This window comes from Sciurus vulgaris (assembly GCF_902686455.1).
Source record: "Sciurus vulgaris genome assembly, chromosome: 8".
Taxonomy (NCBI): domain Eukaryota; kingdom Metazoa; phylum Chordata; class Mammalia; order Rodentia; family Sciuridae; genus Sciurus; species Sciurus vulgaris.
The window spans coordinates 152,459,732-152,476,672 of record NC_136468.1 but is presented as its reverse complement, the minus strand read 5'-3'; the positions used below and the strand labels follow the sequence as shown (position 1 = coordinate 152,476,672).

The window sequence follows — 16,941 nt, the reverse complement described above, 5'->3', positions numbered from 1 at the left end:
GTAGCTGCATGTCTGACCACAGCTATGTTTCTCTTCACAGATAAAGCCTTATATTTAATTTTGATAGTTAAAATGGCTCATCTACAAGGCCTCCAAGAACAAATATTTGAAATGCCTCCAAAAACTTTATTAGCTTAATGTTACATCTTCCTTCTCGGAAGGTACCACTGACAACTACTTGGAAAGGACTTAAAAGCTAATTCGTCCAAAGTACTTTTATTGACATGTTTTGTATTGACAGATTTAGTTCCTTCCAAGGAGTGATTCAGGCATTGAGCAGTCAATCATTTGCGAACAGAAAGCTGATGTCTAAGATCTGGACTCTAAATCTAGAGCAAAACTATTTCTGATTTGCAGTACATAAAAGTAAGCCAGTCTAGCAGGTAGCTTTGAGTGCCAGGTTTCTTCCAGGTAGTGGGCTAAGTGCAGAGGTGCAGAGCTGAACAGAGTGCATACTGTGGAGAAACGGGCCCTGGGGGGAAGAGTGAAGAACACGAGGTGGAACACACTTCCGGATGTGAGTAAATAAGAACAGAACGGCTTGTCTGTAAGATAATGGCCCCAACATATGTTGACTACCTTTTTTATAAGAAGTCAGTGCAAACAGTTGTATCTCATAGTGAAGCTAGGGAAACTACACATTTAAACTGTGGGACTTGTTTGCTTGATAACAAACAGTAGCCGTGTGGTATTCCTTAATAGATCCAAGAGACATGAGCAAGCTATTTTTCACCTTGGAGTCAAGATGATGAATTGCAAATAAATCTTTTAGAGGGCAGGAAACTGCCCAGACAGTTTGTTATTTTGTGAGAGCTCAGATTTGCACATGTATATAGAGTGGTGTACAGTTAAGACTGAGATTCCAGTTAATAAAGTAGGAATAGGAAAGACAGTGGGCTGGATCTGACATGACTTTCCTGTGTACATATATGAATACGCCACATTGAATCTCTACATCATATACAACTCAAGACTGGTATCCTAATTAGAATAAGATATGCTCCATGTTTGTATAAATATGTCAAAATATACCCTGCTGTCATGCATAACAAAAAAGAACAAATAACGAAATTAGGAACATTTAGAACTCTTCACTGGAACTTAAAATACTAGAAATAGTGTAGCATTTATAATTTCATATATGAAGATATATATGATTTTATATCTGTATTTGGTAAGTGTAAAAGTTCATAATTCATTCAATACTGCCAGATGTTTACATTTTGTTTATTTTCATTCAGACATTCTCCACAGTGTATCTCTAGTTTCTCTGTTCTTGGCTGTGATAAATTTACATATTTCCATATATAAATGCAGACTTTCTTTAAGATAGCAGAACCTGTACTTTCCCACAGATTAATTAACTTCAGATATATTCTAAACTTAAGGAGTAGGACATCTAGGAGATTCCTGGTCCCTGAGAGGCTTCTCCTCAGCACAGGCCATAGCTGGGTTTTTATGGTCCTAGCACATGCCTCTCCCTGCTGCCCAGCTGCTTCCTGCTTTGGGCCTGTCCCATACCTCCTGGTCTCAGCTCGGACACCACCACCTGGAAGTCTCCTGTCTTCCCTTCCTGTGCCCCAGAGCTGGCCCACCCTCTTGTCTTTGAGCATTCTGGCTGCAGATGCAGTCAGCTTTTCTCCCAGGATGCTTGGAAAGCTTTGACCTCTTTAGAGCACACTTGTTGCTCAGAGGCATCTGATTTCACCAGTGCCTGATGCAGAGTGCCTGCTGGGTACTTTGGGAATCATTGTGTTCCCATGTGAAAATGCCCATGGGTACAGAACATGTAGACGCAGTGGAATCCCTTGTTCTCAAGGTCCTTCCCATTGCAGGAACAGAAACCCAGAGGCGATGCTGGGAAGAGAGACTTATTAAAAGGAGGAAAGGTGCCTCCCAGACTCTGAGGGCAGCCCCACCAGAGATGGAGCTACGTGAGCAACTGAGGTGTCCCCTCAGTACGTGGCTCGCTTGGTGCTCGTCTCTGGTCTTTGCTTCTTGGTTTCTGTCTGTCTTTTGTGTGCTTTCTCTACTCTGCACCCTCAGCTCTGCCTCAGCTCCTCATTCTTTCCTTCACCTGACCCTCACTGAGGGGCTGTCGGGTGCCAGGTGCTGTTTCGGGCAGGCATGAGTCAGGACAAAGAAGATGAGGCTCCTCGCCCTCCTGAGACTCGTAAACAGTGAAGCGAATGAATAATAAAACGTCTTTTGTGGCACGGCTATTAGGGAAATAGAGCACAGTGAGCTGATGTGGGTGTGGGCTACTGTGGACCAGCCAGTGGGGAGGGTCTCTTAGAGCTGAGATCTGAATAGGAGGGGGCCAGCTGTGGACGGGTTGGGGCGAGTAATGCTATACTCTTGGCAGAAGGTGCAGCAAGTCCAGAGGCCTCGGACTGTGAGGGGACTGGTGTAGATGACAGAACAATGACTGACTTGGTTGCCAGCGGTGTAGTGGGCAGAGACGAATGAGGTTGGAAATGTCAGCAGGAATCACCTCGTGTATGTTTCTTTCATCCTCTGACCTTGTGGAAGGGGGCTGTACCCAACCCTCAAGTTTAAATGCCCTCCCAGTTCAGCTCCTCACCATCCTCTTGGTTCTGATTCTGGTCCCCATCCTGGGGAGGGAACATGTTGGCCCTGTGGTGGAGAGGCAGGGGGCTGCTCTGGCCCAGAAGCCCCTGGTCAGCCAGGCAGTGTCTCCTGTGCATACAACGTGCTGTGGCTTTAACTTAGCCATGCTGAGCAGTTTGGCCTTCGTGAAGCTAAGGGTTGCTCATGCCCACGGCTTGGAGGTTCTCCTCCTGGGTAGATACAGATGAGTTTACCCAGAGCGCAGCCTAGGGTAGCATGGGGAGATGGACAAGAATGTGCTTTGCTGTGTCGGCACAAGGGAGCCTGGATGAGGACCTCGGCACAGTCACTCCATGGAACGCCGTGTGGTGGAGGGGAGTGCACTGGGCTGGGCTGCCCATAGAGAGCCGTGTGTGTCAGTGCAGAGGACTTGAGGACAGGGACCAGCATTGCAGAAGCACCTGTCCAGTCTGACACCATCTGTATGAAGTATTACGTGCCTGTCAAATAGTATTTATGCACCATCATGTTGGAGACAAACAGGTAGCAGAATACAAAGACATTAAAAATGTAATGTTTCGCTGTGGATGAGTAACAGTGACACCAAACTATGAGCAAGGAAAGTCACACAAGGGTCGTGATCGTAAGCTGACTGGTGACCCTTTACCTGTTTTTAATCACAAGCATCTTTCCTTTTTGTGCTCAAATGGTTAATTTTGAAAAACAAAGTATTCTAGCAGCGAAGGCACCGCAGCCCTGTGCACCTTTCCAGGTGTGGCTCTTGTCCACAGCTGTGGCTTGAATGGAGGGCTCTTGGTGTGCACGTGGAGAAGACTGCAGAAAAGGCCAGGGCCTCTTCCAGCCTTGGGCTCCACTCTTGTGGCAGTGCAGCTCCTGTGTTCTAGGGGATGGTACCCTGATGACAAACCACATCTGCTAAGAAGCCTCTCAACCTGACAAAGACTTGCTGCCCATACTGGCCGCAGTGTGCATGTGGGGAGAGTTGTGTTCTTACTGTAACGCTGGTTTGAAGGAGAATTCTTCATATTTAATAGAATTAGAATGTTGACACTTGAATGTTTTTTCCCTTTTTGTGATGCTGGGTTTGAACCCCAGGCCTTAGGCCCTTACTTCTGTTAGGCCAGTGCTCCTCACAGAGCCACAGCCCTAGCCCAGTATTTGAAGATTTAACCCTCACTTGGACACTTTGGAAATCCAGTATGTCCAAATGGAGAGTGTTGCCAGTGCTTCTTAGTAAATATTTGCCACAAACAGTTTTGTACTGTCAAGATTTAAATGGGCTATTCCTACCAATCATCCAAAAATAATAAATGTACTATCATAAATGTGGCTATTGTACAGGTATCAACACTGTCTCAGAATGAAAGGTCGAACCTGGGCATTTGTTGGAGACAAGAATAATGCAGTTTGGGCATAAAGCCAGAGGTCACAGTTATTTCCTGAGAATTCCAGGTAGAAGCGAGATCCTAGGGAAAGTATATTCCTAGTCGTATGGCTCTTTCTTGGTCTACAGGTAGAGTAACACATTATTTGCCGACAAGTGATTGAATTTGTGAGCAAAGATGGTGCGTGACGTGGACTTCAGCAAGTTGATTGGGGATTGGGATTCTGGGCTGTTATGCTGTGCCACGTATGGACTGCAGCCATGCAGAATGGGATAGTTAGGGTAGGAAAACCACCTTTCCTCAGGAACAGTGTGACACTGGAGACTACTCCCAAGCACTGATGCAGGTGTGGCTTGTTCCTGGGTGGCGGGTGAGGGAGCTGGGCTTTTGCTGTGGCTCATGTGGGATTTGTCTCTAGGTGGCAGCATGGCTTGGGTGGGGAAGTGGACCCAGGACAGGAGAGGTCATGGGTTGGTGGCGGTTGATCCCTGGTGAGGGTGACATCAAGGGCTCCTAACAGTATCCCCTCTTAATCTTGTACGTCTGCAGTTTTCCATAACCCAAGGGCAGAACTGAGGTGTCTTAGGATGTAACTGGCTTTCAGAGCCCCAGGGTGAACGAGAGGTATGGTGGCCGGGAGGGGCGGGCCCCAGGTCAGGATTCAGTGTGATTCTAGTCATGTCATGTTCCCTCTGTCCCTTGCTGGTTTGGTTAAACTCACTCAGGGTGGAGTGTCACTCTGTGGCTCCTGACGCTGAAAAGACAGCCTAGTAACCACAGGCACGTGGTGGGCTCCCTGTGTCCAGCTGGCCTTCAGACACTGGGAGGGAGCAAGCCGGGGGTGCTGGTGGCTGGAGAGGGGGCTGTGCGGGTTCAGGGCAGTGGGGTCCCACGGGAGCCCGGCCGTCTGCAGTGCAGCTCCTCCCTCCCGTAGGCTCAGGCCTTATGCAGAGTGTGGCGTGGAAGTCGGATGCACAGGCCACCTCTGCTGTGCCTGCAGAGTGGTCCTGGGCAGCGCTGCCCCCAGCATTTCAGCCCCTTACTGCGGAAGGGGCTCTAGAAGTTACTGGGGACGTGTGGTCAGTGTTAGATGGCTTGCCAGGTGAGAGGAGGCGGAGGACGCTGAGCCAAGGTAGGAGGAGCATGCAGAGGGAGGCCTTGCCCGCCACCCATACCTGGCTTCCCCCTGGCCTGCCGCCTCCTGGCTCTGAGCCTTCCAGCCCATCCCTTGGCCTCTGTTGGTGGTGGTTAGGGCCCCTGAGAGGGAGCACCACCCAGGCACAGCACAGGCCCTCGGCAGCTCTTCTCTGCTTCCATGGTGGTGCAGGCCCTGGGGAGGGCTCTTGGTGCTGTGGTGGCTTCCTGTCCCATGCCGTGGGCCGCCTCTTTTGTCTTTGAGTGCTGCTTTGCTTCGGACTGAGCCCTTGGGTCGGAGCAGGCTTTAGCGCCTCTGTTGGCCACCGATGGGTTTCTCATTCTGCACCCTGCCTCTGAAGGAGGTGGGCCGGCAGCAGCTCAGCCTCGGCATGCCCTGAGTGCCGGGCTCAGGGTCTGGCGCTCCAGGAGCAGTGGGCCTCCTTTTGGATGTGCACTTTTAAGGCAGAGTTTAAGGGGGAATGTTGGGTTTGTAGAAGTGGCTGGTGGGGATATTCCCCAGGCCTCATGGGGCACTCGAGTCCTGAGACTGCTGCAACAAGTGGGCGGCTTGAAACCTCCGAAGTTCTCATGTCTCTGTCCCATGCTGCTCCAGAGTGACTCCATCTTAACTGATGACATCAGCAATAATCCTGTTCCAAATAGGTTCCACACACTGGGATGCTGGCACTTGGCCTGTTAATAGCACAAATAGAACGCTTGGCAGCAGTTCTCCTTAATCCAGGCATCCTTCCTCACAGCTGTGTTGGGGAGAGCAGAGTGGTGGCCCAGTGTGACCCAGGGCACTTCCAGGAAGGTGCCTCAGAAAGAGCGCTCACAGGCCAGATGAGCAGCACACAGCTGCCCTGAGGGGTCCCGCGCCTGTCTCAGTGGGTAGTCTTCAGTTTGTAAAGATCCCAGAGATTCATTGCCAGCTCAGTGTCTGTGACATTGGAACTGGGCTGACTCATGGGGCCTGTCCCCTCCCCGGTGTCTTTTGGCAGGTCAGACTCCATTGGAGGTGCTGCATGGCAAGTCTTGAGCTGATTTAGACACCAACTCCTGGGCTCGTTTCGTTGTCTCCTCTCCTGTCCTGTGGTCACAAGCTTTTTTGCTCACTTGGCCTTCTTGCTGTTGACTTCTGGGAATGGTGGCTTCTGGGAAGGTTCTTGTCAATCATGACTTCTGGGTGGGTTCTTGCCATGATGGCTTCTTGCCATGGCGGCACCAGCATCCCTGGCCACTTGTTCAGATGCAGTTCTGGCCAAGCCGGCAGAGGGAGCTGCTGGTGTGGGAGAGCATGCATGCTGTGACCAGCCAGCCTTGCCTTGAGATCCCGGTGGACCTAAGGTGTCTCCTGCTTTGTACTTGGGGGTGTCTGAAACTGACTTCCAGTAAGCACGCTGTTCTGGTCCTGCGGGTGCTCACTTTCTTCTTCCCGTGTTTCTTGCTGTGGTCCTCTTTACTTTGTCTGTCATATTAAAGTCTCTTATCATTAAACACACTGCATGACTAGGAGAGAGACTAGGAAAGCTTATGTTGTAGGTTCTCGGAAGACTATGATGTACTCTAGGAAAGTTGACCAGTATTTTTACTCTTTATTGAAAATATAAATATGCAGTACACACAGTTTGACTTATTGAATCTAAAACTAGTTTGAGTTACATTGACTAAATTGCTCAATTTTGAGGACGGTAGCCTTTGTTTTTCTCAAGAGCTTCTATGTTTTCCCTCTTGACTTTCACTGTAATCTGTTATGTTGAAAGAGCTGCAAAATTAAATTGTCCTGGATAGCAATACCTTGCTAGTTTGTTATTTTGGTCGCATGGTAAGTTAAACTTCTGCAGGTCCTGAATTGCTTTGTATTTCAATTCACTATGTGTGCCTAATGTAAGAATTTTAAAAATCTGATTTTCACATTTTATGTTTCCCATTGTAGTGTAGGAAAGATGATGATGGAGACACGACTGTTGTTGTTGAAAGGGACCGTTTTATGGATGATTTCTTCCATCAGGTAAAAGCATTTGGTAAAACTTGGCCATCGCCTTTTTCTTTAAACATAGTTACACTAATGTAATAACACATTTGCCCTGTTTGAGACGATGTTAAAACAAATACAGTCATGCGCCACGTGACCGTCCTGGACAAGGGAGGTCCCGTGGATGATGGTGCCTGGTGCCATATGGCCATGCTGGTTTGGCAGGTTTGCTTCTGCAAGGAAATTGCCTAGTGACGGACCTTAGTTTGTTCCTGTCATTGAGTGGTGCATGACTATATTTTTTAAAGGTGCTATTTGCACTGTAAGATCTTTGGGACTTTTACTACTGTCAAGATATTAGCTGATGTTGAGAAAGACGCAAGTTGTGGTTGTGCTCACAGCTGGAGTGGGGACGGGCATGCGTGGCGGGGGAGTCTGCTATAGTGAGCAGCGGGCCTCTTTCCCACGCAGAAGTACCGTTGTGGCTGCTCTGCTCTGCCAGTGCAGCTTGGTGTGCCTCTGGTCTGAGTGCACAGACCCCTGGAACCTCGTCCCTCCAGCTCCCAAGGCTGCTTTGAGGGATACGCCAGGTTTAATATTTGATCTAGTGTTGCATAATTCCAGATGTTTGAAACGGACAGTACAAATGCTTTCACTTAGTTAATATGAATAAAAGAAACATGTCCGTGTGCTTTTTTCAGGGTGGAAACTTCATTTCCAGGATTCATGTTGATTAGGCAGGCTCTGGTCAAGTATTTGCAGTCCACTTCTAAAGCAAACTGTCAATCAGTGCATGGGTTTGAAAATATGTAATGTGTTAACAAAAACATACGGAAAGTTGGATTCAGTACCCAGCATCGCCAAAACAGAAATACACAAAAAGTTAACAGTTTTTCAGATTCAGCCAGAATTCTCAACTGTCTAATGTAAGTCTGGTCACTGGTTTTCAAGTATTTACTAGTTCCAAATTTTACCTAGTGGGAAAAGCATAAGATTAAATTGTCAGATACAAGAACAATAGGAAGGAATTAAGGGGCTGGATTCTGACCTGACTTATTGGAAATGACTCTTGATCACCCTAGGCCTCCCTGCCCACTCGGTCAGTCACGATGTTTCCAGATATGCCTCTTTCCTGGGTGCTCAGCTCTTTGTGAGTACGTCTCACTCAGAGACTCCCCTAGCATTCGGTGTTGCTGTGCACAGTGGGAAGGTGACACAGCAGTCACTGGATGCCATCAGGCTGTAGGTTTTGCTGATCTGGTCAGAATCCAGTTTTTGGCCATTGCCCTCAGGGACATGGGAAAAGCAGGTCACTCATGCTTTGGGCCGTTGAGTGATCGAGCTCCTTCAGGTTCCAACTTAAGGCTAAGCTTCCCTTTGTTAAATGATAGCTTTGTTTTCCAGATTGTTTCTGTGGGATTACTTATTAGACAAATAGAGGAACAAATGATATTTACCAACATAAACTTACTCAAAATATCATCCAGATCTCAAGGAAAACATTTAGAATGCTGCAGAAGACAGGGATTTTGCTTGTGACCAGTGTGTGGGTGGAGGCTGAAACATGCTCTCAGAAGTGGCCAGGGAGCTCCTTTTTGAGAAGGCGATTATAATAGAAAGAGACCCTGTGCAGAGCAACTAATAGATGCCAGTCAGAGCTGGAGCTGCCACCATGGTGCCTTCCTCCCAGGGTGCAGCTCACAGCCCTCGGTGCCCTTTCCCCTGGAGCCACCCGGGGCTTCTGCCGCAGAGGTGTCAGGGTGTGTGACAGAATTCCCCGGAGTCGGAACCTTCCCTTTGCTTCCCCGTGTGTGTAAAGCTGCTTTAGAAAGGATACTTGCAAATGCACCCTGAATGTGACAGCCTTCATAATGACATAGGAAACATTTTAAAGGGTTTTATCGTAGCATTTTTTGCATGATTAAGTAATAAGCGTGCGAAGTGCATGCTGTTGTGCTGGTGCAACACCTGCTTTTATAAGTGCGGAATCGTGTGCTGGACTGCTGTTAGTACTCTGTTTTTCCCAGTGCACAGCCTCTCAAGAGGCCCTGTGGTCAGAACTACCTTCATAGTCACACTGCAATGTCGTGTTCTTCCTCACTCCTGCTGAGGTGCAGCGGTCGTGTTTCAGAGCGCACACAAAACACCGGAGGCTTGGAGAGGGTCACACTGCGTTCCGCCAGACTAGAAGTAGATCTACCCAAAAAAGTCAGTCACTGCTGCTACTTTCACTGATTTTTTGGGAAAATATTTTTGCACATAAAAATATGTTAAACTAGTGCATAGTAGTTTTGTGTTGCTGCTATAACAAAGTACCATAAACCTGAGGGCTTCAAATGGCACAGATTTATTATTTTACAGTTCCAGAGTCCAGAATTCTGCAGTAAGTCTTGTAGGCTAATGAAAGTGTGGACAGGGCTGTACCTTCAGAGGTTGCCAGGAGAGTGCTGCCTGCCTTTTCCTGCTCTGGAGGTGCCTCATTCTTGGCTAGTGGCCCCTTCTGCCCTCAGAGCATATCACTTCAGCCTGATGCATTATCATGTTTTCCTAACATTGTTTTGTAAGACCTCTTGTGGTTACACAGGACCACCCAGATGATCCGAGATAATTTCCCTTCTTGAGAGTCTTAATTTCTTCTGCAGAGTCCTTTTGCCATGTAAAGTGACATATTCCCAGGTGCCAGAAGTGGTCTGTGGACATGGGCCACCATGAGTGAAAGGCCTTGAGGACGGTGTTCCGGTGACTGCAGGAGGAGGAACCTGCAGCGTGCCTCCTCAGTGGTCACTGGCTCCTTCTGTAGCCACAGCCAGCACGCTGCCTCCTCTCTCTCCTGAGGACACTTGTGATTCTGTCAAGGGCCAGCCTGCATGACTCCCCATTTCAGTCACATCGTAGTTTGTTTTGCCATGTAAAGTAACATTCAGTGTCTGGGGAGTGATTTGGGGGGCCATTGTTGAGCCTCCCAGAGGTTTCAAACATGTCACCTGGAAAGGTCTTACAGTGAGGGCATTATGTTTTGAAATAAATGTTGATTGGCTCAGTCCATGTAGAGTTCAAAGGCAATGAACAGGGAGTGCTGGCCACGTGAGGTGCAGCCACCCTTGGGTGAACATCACTGTGGGCACACCGTGGGCACACCGCTGGGTGCATCCTCTTCCTGACCATGTGCTGGGCTGCTGTTGGCAAGAGCAAGAGCTTGCTTCCAGGTGGTACCATCCACGATAATGCTTGGGACTTGAACGTGGGGTTTTACAGCCCGCTGAGTTTGCTGGTGAGAGTTAACTAATGCTTGTCTTAGAAAGCAGGGATATGGTACATTTCTGTGTGTGTGTGTGTGTGTGTAATGATATCATCGTGAGAATAGGAAAGTTTCTTATTTCCTTGTGTGGTAATTTTCAACTCTTTCCCCTCTACTCACCCCTCTTTAGGTAATGAAAAGTGATTGAAAATTTGAGTTTGCCGCTCTGTGATCCTCTTTGTATCTGTCCTAGGTGGAGGAGATCAGAAACGCTATAGCAAAAATAGCGCAGTGTGTGGAAGACGTCAAGAAGGACCACAGTATCATTCTCTCTGCTCCAAACCCAGAAGGAAGTGAGTCGTTGGCTGTAAGGAAGCCTGTCTGTCTGTCTGTCCGTGCCCTCCCTCCCGCTGCCCACAGCGCAGGCCTCAGCTCTAGCTTCACGCTAGATGGAACAAGGCACTTGCGTGAGCTCAGGTGCCTGGGCCTCCAAATGGTGTCCCCAAGACCCTGAACAGCCCAGTGTCCCCCTGGGGGAGGACCACTGGTGTGAGAGCCAAAGGAAATGTGAAATGGCTTTGCAGAACAGTGATTCAACCTGAAGTCCATGCCATGTCCACTTTTGAACAAGAATGACTGAATTTTGTGTTTGGAGGGCAATTAGTATGAGATGGATTTGGAAAATTGTACGTCCTTGTCGGAGCCTGTTGGAAGATGAAGACAGATTGTGAGGGGACTCGGTCTTCTGGGAAAGCTTTTGAGGCATGCCTTCTGCAGTGTCTGCTGCAGAGTGCGTGTAAGAAAACGAGTTTGAGGTAGCTGAGGTTAGTGGCAGTGAAACGTCCCCTGGATCTGGACTGCCATGTGTTGACACCTTTGAGGTAACTCAGATCTGAGCAAGCCATGGCCACAAGCTGCAATTCCTCAGCCATTTGGGGGTAAAATTTTTTTTAAAAAATTAATTAAAAGCAGATATGTGTTTTGTTAGATTATTTAGCAGCTGTACATTGGAAAAATAAGAACTTGGTTTTAAAATGAAAGCAAATACATTTAAAAAAAATATTTTTAGTTGTACACTGATGTAATACCTTTATTTTGTTTATTTGATTTTTTTATGTGGTTCTGGGGGTTGAATCCAGTGCCTCACATATGCTAGGCAAGCACTCCACCGCTGAGCCATAACCCCAGCCCGAGAATACATTTTTTAATTTTAAAATTTTGCATGTCTAATAAAATGATGTTGTGGACCTCAGTAGATGACCTAAGTCTCTGACTTAAAAGGGTGTTTCCCAAAATGTGCTCCTGGAACCCGACTAAAGGCTTAGGTGTTTGTGACGCACCTCTTTGTGGCCTTGTGCACCTGTGGGCTTCTTTGTAGCACGTCCCCTCTGGGGAAGTCCAGTGTCCTCAGAGTCGCAGTGTCTGAGGGGTCCCGCCACTGGATGCTGCTTGGCTTTTTATTCTGGCACTTCTGCTCATGGCACTTTTTACATAGCGTCTGGTACCGTCCTGCTGAATTCTTAGGGGAATTTCATGTGAAAAAATACCAAATATCCTTTTGAGTAATTTTGCCTCCAAATCATTTTTTGCTGTTAAGAGCAGATATAACTGAAAAAATAAATTCAGATCTATTAATGTTTTACAACAGTTCCTTTTGGACTCTTGGTAAAACTGCTGCTTTTTGTCTTTTGCCTGCTCTCTGACCACGTGTGAACCACAGTATTAGAAGCAATGTCCAGAGGCTTGTTTGGTCTCCAAGAAGAGAAGTACAGTTACTCCTTTACCCCAGTCACGAGTCCTAGGGTGAGGAGTTCAGGGTGGTGCCTCCGCAAAGGGCTCCTGTCCCCTTCTAGTCCTTTGTTCCCAAAGAAACAGGTGGCCCTGGTTCCTGTAGGTGGAGCAGGAGGGAGAGAGGAATTGGGAGAGCTGGATCTCCAGCCACCCACAGACCCAGGGGACGTGCAGGCTTCTGGCTGCTGCCGTGCAAACACCAGCAGTCATCTTGAGTGGTTCCTCAAAAGTAGTCACAGTAGCTCTTGCTACAGTCTCAACAGGACAGCCTTCCCTCGGGTCACACGGTAGTTGCTCTCCTGAAAATCTGTTGGGGGTGAAATTTTTCAAGTGAAAGTACCTTCGATTTGTTCAGTGGATTAAGGTGTGAATGCTGTGTCCCTCTGAAAGGTGTGCGGGTCCGTTCTTTGTTGAGTGGTACATCTGGGGCCATTCCTGGTTCCTAGCTTCGGGAGGCCAGCAGCTTCCCCTGGTCTTTGTGAGGACCAGAACACCCCATGAATTTCAGATGTGTGTTAGGTGGTATGGAGGAGCACCCTAGAGTCTCTGTGGAAAAGGTGTCCACAGAGGAGGGCTATTGGCAAGACAGTCTCTGTGCTTTAGTCTCTGGGTCCTTCTGGTTTCATCCTTCACTCTTTCTACAGTGTAGCTTTGCCAAACTCTTCATTGCTTGGACAATTTCAGTGTTGGCTATTGCTTACAGAAGAAACTGGAAACTCCGAGGAACGGCCTACAATCCTTCCCACCTGTCTAGTCACTTCCTCCCAGGATAGGGCTCCCACGCCTCAGGGCTCTGCTCGCCTGGGAGGGTCTTCTTGCTGTGGTTGGAAGCCCGCAAAACCTGCTGTTCCTGGAGGAAGGCTCCCTCCTGCAGGATCCTCCTCCTGCAGGTGGCCTGCTCTTTCTGCTACCTGCCTTCCTCCCTTGCTGTCTGCTTGCCCTTTTGTCAGACTGTACAAAGACTGGCCCTATGGTGGCGAGTGTTACAGCCTCCATGCCTGACGCACTCAGTCATTGTCAGGGAATTGTGTGATTGTCAGCTGGCTGCTGGCATGTGACCTTTCACCTGGAGGAGAACCAGGCCCCGTCCTGGTTCTGAAGCTCCGGGAGCCACGCTTGCCTCGGGGCACCTGGGCCTGGTGCCGCAGGCAGGCTGGCTGGGCAGTGGTGGCCTGTGGCCGCGATCCTCCAGTTGGCGGCTAGCAGTGTCTCTAGCCGCTGTTTCGTCAGATAAGCGGCCTGGACTGGAATTGCACCGAGTTCTGTGCAGCAGGCTGAGGCACTGAGAGCCTGTGGCAGTCACGCCTTGCCGTCTGACGGGAAGGCGTCTGGCCCGTGGGCTACCCTCGGAGGACCACCAGCAACCCCGTAGGTTTTCTCAAGGAGAAAGGAGTTTTGGTATTACCAAGGAGGTTGTTTTGTGTAAATTCACTGGATATTGGTTCCATTGAATGTTATAGCTCAGATGCCTTCTTTTAAATTTTTAAAGAAATAAAAGAAGAACTTGAAGATCTGAACAAAGAAATCAAGAAAACTGCTAACAGAATTCGAGCCAAGTTAAAGTGTAAGTTTAAATGAAGTCTTGTGTCTGATTATGGATGATTGCTCTTCTCTTCCTTATAGATATTTATTCTTTTGCTTTTTTAAAAAATTAAAATGGTGACCTCTTTAAAGCATTTGTGTCTTGGATGCACTGACTCAGCTGTGAGCTGAAGCACTTAGCGTCGTGCCGTCGCACAGCGGCCTTTGAGCCACACTCCGGTTCTGAGGACAGCAGCCACGTGCCACTCAGTTTTACAGCTGTGGGTGCTGCAAGCTTTCTGGCTGGGGCGGATTAAGCAGAGGCTGCCTGTTCCTGACTGGAGAAAGGTACACTGTGTTAGATGTGTGCCCATGGTGTGCCCACTGGCACCAGCCACTGCTCCAAGGCGACTCTGTCTTTCAGTAGAGAGTGACGTGTAGAACCCGCGGTCGGCTGGGGGCCAGTGCTGCCAGACAGTGCAACGGCTGGGTCACTTAGGCCTTTGCAGTGAACAGAGCTAGCTTTCTTTCTTTCTTTTTCTTTTTTTTTTTTTGACAAACTACATCATGATGTCTTACTGAAAGTTCAAATTAAGAATCTGGAAGGGTTTCCACTTCATCTGAGAGATAGTGCACCTTTTTCTCTTTTCATCTGTGCCCAAGTCGTGGCTCTTGCTGACCCTCCCGTATGACCCGTTTCCTCTGTCCCGTGGTGCACTCAGAACAACTCAGAGGGTACACTGACCTCTCACCATCAGGATGAGTGCCTAAGACGGTCAGTGTCGACGTGTTGCGGTGCTGTGGGTGAAACCCGGGGCCATGCGTGGTGGGCTAGTGCCCACCAAGGAGCTCCAGCCCCCACGCTTCATTTTACGTGGGTTTTTTGTTTGTTTGTTTGTTTTTGGTAGTGCTGGGGATTGAACCCTGGGGCACTTTACCACGGAGTTCTGCCCCCAACCCTGTTTGAGCTTCTAAATTCTTTTATCTTATTTATTTATTTATTTTTATTTTGAGAGAGATCTCACTAAGTTGCTGAGCCTGTCTTGAATTTGCGATCCTCCTGCCTCAACCTCCAGAGCAGCTGGGATCACTGGTGTATACCACCATGCCTGGCAATGATTTAATTTTTTTGTCACTTATTTGTCCTTACATGTATCCTACTGAGCTGTACAGTCAAATTCCTGGGTTTGAAGTCACTTTGAATAGTTCTTGTTTGTGTGATGATGTCACTAAATAACATGATCTATAGTTAGATTAGTTTCATTTTCTTTAATTTTGGAGATTGCATTTTTTTTTTTTTTTTTTATTTGGCCCTGGGGATTGAATCCCTGGGTACTTCACCACTGAGCTATATCTCCAGTCTTTTTGTCTTTTATTTTGAGATAGGGTCCTGATAAGTTGCTTAGGGCCTTACTAAGTTGCTGAGGCTGACCTCAAAATTGTAATTCTCCTGCCTCAGCCTCCTGAGTTGCTGGGTTTACAGGTGTACAGCACCACCCAGCTGGAGATTGCCTCTTAAAACTTTTAATTTTTCTTTATAATTATGTGAAGTATCATTTATGTCATTCTAAAGTAAAATCTATAAAACAAAATGCATTCAAAGAATTTAGCTTCCCCCATGCCTTATTTCTCCTTTCCACTTCATGGTAACTATCTTTGAAATGTCTGGGTCCTCTTTCCATGCACACATATGTCCATAGATACCGGTGTGCGTGCGTGTGTACATATGTACTTATTAAGAGTAGTAAAACGATCCTTCTAGATGGACGATCTTTCCAGTGGATGATTTTAAAAGACTGCCTGTTCTTTGCTTTTAAAAGAAGATATACATCAAAGATAAGGAAAAACAGCTGAGATTTGGCTCAAAATACTTCAGTTCTTAGATTTAAAAAGTGACTCTGTCCTGTCTCTTCCTAGCCATCGAGCAGAGTTTTGATCAGGACGAGAACGGGAACCGGACATCTGTGGATCTTCGGATACGAAAAACCCAGGTGTGATTTTAGCCTCGTTTAGATTAAAGAAATGCAGAAAAAGACTTTTCTGTGTGTGACACTGGGGTTGAACCCAGGCCCTGCAAGTGCCAGGGAAGCTCTCTACACTGAGTCACACCTGGCCCTAGAATAAGTCATTTTACTTTCAAATTCAAGACAGTTTTATTGTTACTGTCAGGTTTATCCTCGTGCCGTCTTTGTGTGAAAGTGCAGATCCTTCGTCGATGACCGTGGGAAGGTGCTTCCGCCCGTCAGTGGGATTCCTGTGGTGGCATGTCTTCTCCTTCGGGGCTTCACACTGCAGCAGAGCAGTCCTGAGCTCTGAGTTGGCCCTGGCAGTGCCGCTGCAGCCTGTCCTGTGGGCCAGCCTGCCTGCCCACGGCCTGACCGGTCTGCACTGATAAGGCCTGTGCCCGGGAGCTTGTGACCTCCGTAAAGCGTGGTTTGCTCGTCCTCAAGTGATGGACATGAGGAAGCAGCGAGTACTGTGAAGTTAGGGCGCTGCACTTGGTGCCCTCCGTAGCTCTCTTGCAGTCGCGGCTTGGTTATTCTTACTTTCCATTTGACGGAGCAGCATAAATAGTACGAGTTTCTAAACTGTGAGGTTTTCACCCACCATTTGAGTAGAGGAATGCTTTTATTACATATGTTAATTTTAAGTATTAATTATATGTTTGTTAATTTTCCATGGTTTTAGCATTCAGTACTATCGCGAAAATTTGTGGAAGTCATGACAGAATACAATGAAGCGCAGACTTTGTTTCGGGAGCGAAGCAAAGGACGCATACAGCGCCAGTTGGAAATAAGTGAGTAAAAGAAGACTGTTAAAAACATTCCTTCCTCATGGCCTCCCCGCAAAGTACTTTCACCTCAAACAACTAATTTCATCTCTATTGTCACCAGTATTGTAAAAACTAAAGGCCTCGCCTAGCTTCCTGTTACTCGAATCAATCAAAGCTGTCATTTATGTTCATCCAAACAAATTCCAAGCCAGTGTACTTTATTTTCTGAGAATTTTAATCAAATTTAGAACACTCACTCATTTTTTTTTTTAAGTACTCCTGTGTCCTGCAGCCCCTCTGCCCTGGTTGCGATGACCCCTCATGGTTCTGCCTCCCACTTACTGTGCTGCACCAGCTCAGCCCCTTGCTCGCAAAGCCCATGTGCAAAGGAGGAGTCCCTGATGTCCTTTGAACAGTGCTTAGTCTGTGTGTCGGCAGTGCCCAGTTCTGCCCGCCCCAGTTCTCATTAGCCCCTGCCTAGGAGGATGCCCTTGGAAGGGAAGGAGAGCTGCTCAGAGTGTCCGCACCT

General features: G+C 47.8%; 1 protein-coding gene across 4 annotated transcripts in view; it reads left to right on the top strand.

Annotated features, from left to right (window-relative positions):
* Positions 1–16,941, top strand: part of STX2 (syntaxin 2) — a 149,453-nt gene that overhangs the window by 3,523 nt on the left and 128,989 nt on the right. For all 4 annotated transcript variants that reach the window (XR_013765973.1, XM_079152493.1, XM_079152491.1 and 1 more), the window contains exons 2-6: positions 7,051–7,125; positions 10,581–10,680; positions 13,608–13,682; positions 15,557–15,630; positions 16,328–16,436. Coding sequence is in view for 3 of the 4 variants with exons in the window: in XM_079152493.1 (XP_079008619.1) it covers positions 7,051–7,125; positions 10,581–10,680; positions 13,608–13,682; positions 15,557–15,630; positions 16,328–16,436 (433 nt within the window). In the remaining variant the exon portion in view is untranslated. The remainder of the gene's footprint in view (positions 1–7,050; positions 7,126–10,580; positions 10,681–13,607; positions 13,683–15,556; positions 15,631–16,327; positions 16,437–16,941) is intronic.